This window comes from Panthera uncia (assembly GCF_023721935.1).
Source record: "Panthera uncia isolate 11264 chromosome C1 unlocalized genomic scaffold, Puncia_PCG_1.0 HiC_scaffold_3, whole genome shotgun sequence".
Classification (NCBI taxonomy): domain Eukaryota; kingdom Metazoa; phylum Chordata; class Mammalia; order Carnivora; family Felidae; genus Panthera; species Panthera uncia.
The window spans coordinates 47134376-47141541 of NW_026057584.1; the positions used below are offsets into that span (position 1 = coordinate 47134376).

Here is a 7166-nt window from a genome sequence, read left to right on the forward strand (position 1 = left end):
CATTTTTTTAATGTTTGTTTACTTTTGAGAGAGATACACAGAGTGCAAGTGGGGGAGGGGCAGAGAGAGGGAGGGAGATACAGAATCTGAAACAGGCTCCAGGCTCTGAGCTGTCAGTATGAACTGAGAGATCATGACCTGAGTTGAAGTCAGATGCTTAACCTACTGAGCCACCCAGGTGCCCCCAAAATAAAATAAAACATTTAGAAACGTAATAATAATTTTTTTTTACTAATAATCAGAATCCTTTAGTTAACAGGGTATTTACAATGAAATATATCTTTAAGAAGATATACTGCTCCCTTGTAACACTTCTCATGCTGAATGGAAATAGATCTGTCAACCAAGGCAAGTAGTGAAAACAGTGCATATCTTTTTAAAGTTCAATACTGATAGTTTTACTATTAAAGAAAATCGTGAATTATCCTTCAACATAACTAGTTCATGTTAAAATATAGAATAGGATATTCTATATTTGGATAGAAGAGTGTGTTCTTCCATTTAAATTTCTTGTTAGGCTCTTTATTGTTTGGAGTAACACTTACCTATCTACAGAAACTTCCAACTTGGGTTTGCAGACATTGTCTTCCCCACAGTCAAGCAAAATATGGGCCTAGAAAAAAGCATTTTATTTTTTCTATGTGAAAAAACACCAATACAGGATACATCTGCAGTGTAGATCAATATACGTGGATGTATGTGAATATACACATACACACATATATTTATATACACTCATCAAGTTATTTGCATAAAAGGTGTCATGGCTGCTTATTTTTAAACAGGTCGGTGTAGGTAGTCAAAAATGAAAAAGAAGAAAAACATTCATAGGATATAATACAATTAGCTGGAACCTTTCAGTTCTATCTCAACTGAAGCTGTTATGGTGTGGGAAGGAAGTGTCGTGTAGAGAGAAAGTAACAGTCAAGAAGTGAGGATTCAAAAAAATGAGAAAGAAATGAAGATTCAGCGTGAACCTGCTGCTACTAGCTAACTTGTGTGATCGTGGGCAAAACAAATTTCCCTTTTAGAACTTCTTGTTGCAGACTATGCCTCTGCCAGCATCCTGGAAATATGGGGGCAGAGTGTCAAAGAATAAGGAGCTACGGGTGCATGGCAGCAATTCTGACAGGCAGATCAAAGGGAACAGAAACTGGACAAAATGAGGCCAGAATATGTGTGGCCACTTGGAAGGAGGTGAAGGAGAAGGGACTAGAAGCACTGAAGCCAATCCAGGAGGGGTGACATAAGCAAACACTGAATTTTCTCCTTTCAGATCTGGCTGTGAGAGTGTGGAGGCTAGAGCGGTACAGAACGGCACGGAACACCCAAAACACAAAAACAGTGGGAAGTAGCAGAAGAGACTGGGTAGAGTGTGAATGAAGGAAATACAAAAACTGTAAAAAGAAGAAAGAGAAAAAGATGAAGCCATTCTTGGTTTGTCTAGTGTTAATATTCAAAGAGCTTCAAGCCCAGGGGCAGACAAAAAGAAGAGAGAAAATGACTTAAAGGGGGAAAATAATGAGAGGCTTCCTCTTCCAAGTCACAAGGGATAAACAGCCACACAGAATAAAATTACATGATACAGATCTTAACTGCCAGTTTAATTGGAATGAAACAACAATATACGTGAATTAATTAAATGACACAGACGTAAGCAACTGCTATGCGCTTCAACAAAGGGGAAAAGGGGGAAGGGCTGGGACTATTACAAGAACTTTGTGGTGATTCCATAAGTCATACCAGATACAGTCATTGCCAAACTCGTTTAGGAATAAAAAGTAGATTTTGTAGATAATAACAGTAACTAGTGATATGGTGAGTATTAAGAGACCCAGTCAAAATGATGAGTATGTTAGGTCTGGAATAAGAAATATGTATGAAATATTAATAATACTGTGGCAAAGGGATATTTGCCTAACTGCTACCATACACTGAAGAGAAAGGATTTAGCTGGCATTGGTGTAACCACAGTATTAAAGCTATTAGAAAAATAAGTTTCAAAAATGGAAAAGCACACAGCAATGCCTTCCATTCATAGAGAACTAAATCTCTCTATATTTAACATCTTGCACAGGGTAAGAACTTAATCTACATTTGCACAAATAAATGGAGGGCAGGAAAAAAAAAAAGCCACTCTTCCTACAGAAAGCACTCTGGTCTCTTAACTGCAAAGGATTAGGCTACAGAAAGGGAAACTCAACAGCTGCCCTGTCCATTACAATAGCCACCAGTGAGCCACATGTGGCCTCTGAGCACTTGAAAGGGGTCTCGGGGGAGCTGAGAATTGATTTTCAAATTTTATTCAATTTTAATTAATTTAAATTTAAATTTAAAAACTGATACTTGATTCCATTACTGGAAAACTGTTAGTATGTTAAAACAACTTGGGTATGTGAATCTACTTCTTCAACTATAAACCATATGAATTCCAAATACAGAAAAAATATTTAGAATCTGAATTGAGATGTGCTATAATCATATAATACATTCTGGATTTTGAAGACAGCAAAAAATAGAATATAAAATATTTCACTAACAATTTTTAAATGGATTATGTGCTGGAATGACAATAACTTGGATATTGTTACGGGCTGATCTGTGTCCCCCCCCAAAATTCACATGCTGAAGTCCTGAGTGTGATTTTACCTGGAGATACGGTATTTAAAGAGGTAATTAACGTAAAATGATACCATCAGGGTGGACCCTAATGCAACACAATGTATAAGGAGATTGGGACAAGACACACGCAGAGGGAAGACCGTGTAAAGACGAAAGGAGAAGGTAACCATTTATAAGCTGATGAGAGAGACCTCAGAAGAAACCAACCCTGCCAGACACCTTGGTCTCAGACTTTAAGCCTCTAGAACCATCAGAAAATAAATTTCTATTGTTTAAAACAAGCCACCCAATCTGTGGTTTTTCATGACAGCAGTGCTAGCAAACTTTATATTATTAAGTTTAATTTCACCTGTTTTCTACCTTAAGAAAATGTTGCCAACTAACAAATTTAAAACCACAAATGTGGCTCATGTTAGTATTTGTATGGAACAGCAGTACTCTATGGAGAAAGTGTGGTAAAACAAGTCTGTAATGTGACCAGTGAAATGAAGGACCCATCTTAGAAAGAAGTAAATAATGGGAACAAAGGATGGATAATTAACATAGAAACAAGATTATATAATAAAGCTAAGCATGCATAGAGAGCATGCCTCTCTTGTGTACACAGGCACTGCTGAAACATACGTAGGACGCAAAGGACACAACAATGAAGGAGAGCAGGAAGAGAAGGAAAGGAAGCTAAATATTATTAAAGTTATTATTTCTCTCCAAGGGTTTTCAAAAGTTATCCTACTTACTTAGGTAACTTTAAAACTGGATTGGTATTAAAGAGACTGGTGATCTCAGTAAGCTACTCAAAAGTAATGTTAATGCTAACAATTCTATAATTATAAAGAGAAAATAATCATAACTCCTATATCAAAACACATAATGTAAAAGGTCAAGTCACAACTTTTTCAAAAAGTATAAAACTGAATGACAGATCCTAAAAGGCTCAGATGTTCATTATTAAATTGTTAATTAACAAAATACTGTATATCCATTAAAAATAAGAAATATACACAATATGAACTAATAAAGAACTACATTTTCAAGTTCTATATTGCTGGTGGCAGAAAGTATATATATACATTATATATGATACAATGTGTACAAAGTAAAAAATATAAATTGTTAAAATATAAAAATAATTGTTAAAATATAAAATATAATAAAAAATAAATATAAATATATAAAAATTGTTAAATAATAAAGACTTAAAATATATTTTAATTCGCTTTATGTTGCCTTACACAGTCTTCTCAAATTACAAATAAAAAAAAAGCATGAGACCTTAGTAACTTAGACAAAGAAGATATAACAACCTAAATTTAGGGTAAAGTATTCTGTGGGAGTAGAACTATTAATCTAACAGTATAAATATGCAATAAAAAAGCGGAAGAAATAGGAAATGCAATATCTGAATACATGGGTTTTACACAGGACTTTCTTAAAAATATTGTAATATAGTTTTTAAGAAATTTTGTTTGATCTGATGAAAAGAATGACTTCCATACTACATATACATATGTGTATACATATGCTATTTTTTACAATTAAAATGTAAATCAGAGAAAACATATATATAAAACTTACTCAGCAAAATGCTAAAAGAGTATGTAAATACATTGGCACTTTGTTTTCCTTGAACTATTTTACTGTTTTATGAATATGACCCTGTCTTTCTCTGCATATAACTAAGTTCTGAGTGGCTTCAAATATCTCTGACCTGAAAATTCAGATACCTTCCCCTCTGACTCTGACTAGAAACCAACATTTAAAAAGCCATCCCTTATGATATTTAAAAATATGAAGTGTAAGACTTTAAAAAAATTAAAGTATAAAATTAGTGATAAGTGAAGACAGTACATACAGTACCTGTCGACTAATGTTGGCAGGAGTGAACTGGTTAAGGATAGGTTGCAAGCCTGTCACATCAGCAGCTGTTCTGTAATCCAACCGATACTCCATAAAAACAGTAATCGGAGTGAGTTTGTCTCTAAATTCAGATTCATCCTAGAAACAGAAAAGCTTCCAATCAACGATAACATCAGTCTATGACATCAAAGTATCTGGAAAAATCTGTTAAGTGCACAGTACAAAGGCAGCCATGTCCGACCTTGATCCAATTCTACCAAAACTCTGAAAAACTACAAATATATAAGAGTAAGAATAGAATGTCCAAAAAGACTGGTTATTCAGCAAGGACGCTTAATCAATTTTTGTTTATAATACTTGATTCATACAAAAATATACAAGGGCATGTTAATAAAACAGGCACTCCACAGCCAATAGAATTAGAACATTACTAATAATTTTTCTAAGTTTATTTATTTATTTTGAGACAGAGAGGATGAGAAAGGAGGGAGAGAATCCCAGGCAGGCTCCACATGGCCAGTGCAGAGCCCAACACAGGGATCGAATCCATAAACCAGGAGATCGTGACCTGAGCCGAAACGAAGGGTCGCATGCTTAACTGCCTGAGCCACTCAAGGTGCCCCAAATATTACCAATAATTTTTAAGTTACCCATGTACTCCCTTCTCATTTCTTCCCTCGGCCTTTCTTCTCAGAGGTAACCACCATTCTAAATTTTAAGTACACCATTCTCATTTATTTTCAGTAGTTTTACTACACTGTATATGTCCTTAAACAATATGTTCTTCTGTTTGCTTTTCCTTTTTTGTTCACTTAAAAGTGAGGTCATATGCATTTTTCTGTAACTTGCTTTCTTTTTAATAAATTTTTTAAATGTTTTTATTTATTTTTGACACAGAGAGAGAGACACAGAGAGAGCCAGAGCATGATTGGGGGAGGAGCAGAGAGAGAAGGAGACACAGAATTCAAAGCAGGCTCCAGGCTCTGAGCTGTCAGCACAGAGCCCGACACGGGGCTTGAACTCACGAACCGCGAGATCATGACCTGGGCCGAAGTCGGACATTTAACCGACTGAGCCACCCAGGCGCCCCTCTGTAATGTGCTTTCTATTCAACATTCTTGTTAAGGTTTATCCATCCTGTTGCAAGTAGCTGAGGTTAATTTTTACTGTTGAGTAATATTCATCATATGATAATAAAACCATAATGTATTTATCTATTCTCCTATCAAAGGTTATTTGGATTGTTTTTGTTTTTGCTTTTACCAAAAAAACAATGAATATATATAGATATATTCACATATACGTGTGTGTGTGTGTGTGTGTGTGTGTGTGTGTGTGTGTGTGTGTTCTTCTATATAATGGCAAGTAGGAGGCTCAAGTCAGACCCCTGGCTTGCAAAAGTCCCAGATGAGTCTGAATTCCTGTGCCAGCGGTATCCGCAATTACTGTTCATCCTTCCCCAGACACTCTGGCTCACGTATCTGCACACAAGTCACAAGTCAAATTTTGCCAATGTAGTTTTTTAACTGATTTTTTATTTTTATTTTTTTGGACCGTGGAGATTTATTTTATGTTTTGAGAGTCTAGCAACATTTAAGAAATAGGTTTGTTATAATTTATTCAGTAGCAATGTCGCAGAAAGACCAGTTGAAATATCCAGTTTGTCAGGAACAAAAATCCATTACTCAGGTTTGATACATTAAAAAGCTAAACTTCCTCAAGTGTATTCTTCTGTGTTTTCCTTTCGATTTAATACCCAAAAATTCACACAAAGTGAGAATCATTTAGATGAAAAGGAAAAAAATTAGTAAAAAGTAAAAGACGATGAAGGAGAAAAGTATCTCTTACCCGCAGATATGCTATTAGTTCCTCACACTGCATCTGTCCCCCCCTTGAAATAGTCATGTTCTTGGAGTGACCTGGGGACCGGTTATGGAGAAATAGTGCTCGTCGAATTGCTCCTTTTTGCTTGAGTTTATCCAAAAGAAGCTCCACCTGGAAATCTATACAAAGGATTTATAACTAATATAATCGTTATGAACACCTATCTGTCCTAGATAGAGTTTTCATGTAAACAAAGATATTTACTCCTTAAGAAGCAATTTCCTTGTAATTCACTAAAAATGTGTATACATTGTAGTGAGACTACAACATATTAATCCTGAATATTTGCTAATTAATAATTAATCCAACTATCCCCAAAGTAAAGCCACATATTAATTCATACAATAGATAATGATGGTAGTAAAATAACTATCAGATGCAAGGGGAATTTTTTCTTTTAATTTAGGCAGAGAGGAAGAAGTTCAGAGCATGAAATATATGTGAATTACGACTCCCACCATTAACACAAGTAGCAGCAATTTCCCACTGACTGCGATTAATATTTACTAATATGCACCCATATTATTCTACTAAACACTATGACAAATAAACAGTTTGAATCACCTGCAACTACTACTTTTTTTTTTTTTTTTTTTTTTTTTTTAATTTTATTTTTGGGACAGAGAGAGACAGAGCATGAACTGGGGAGGGGCAGAGAGAGGGAGACACAGAATCGGAAACAGGCTCCAGGCTCCGAGCCATCAGCCCAGAGCCTGATGCGGGGCTCGAACTCACGGACCGTGAGATCGTGACCTGGCTGAAGTCGGACGCTTAACCGACTGCGCCACCCAGGCGCCCCTGTT

The 7166-nt window shown here is 35.6% G+C and overlaps 1 protein-coding gene across 1 annotated transcript in view; it reads right to left on the minus strand.

Annotated features, from left to right (window-relative positions):
* ITGAV (integrin subunit alpha V) overlaps positions 1–7166 on the minus strand; it is a 97646-nt gene that overhangs the window by 17261 nt on the left and 73219 nt on the right. The window contains exons 17-19 of the mRNA XM_049615373.1: positions 6328–6482; positions 4480–4617; positions 546–613 (exon numbers count right to left, since the gene is read on the minus strand). Of these exons, the coding sequence (XP_049471330.1) occupies positions 546–613; positions 4480–4617; positions 6328–6482 (361 nt within the window). The remainder of the gene's footprint in view (positions 1–545; positions 614–4479; positions 4618–6327; positions 6483–7166) is intronic.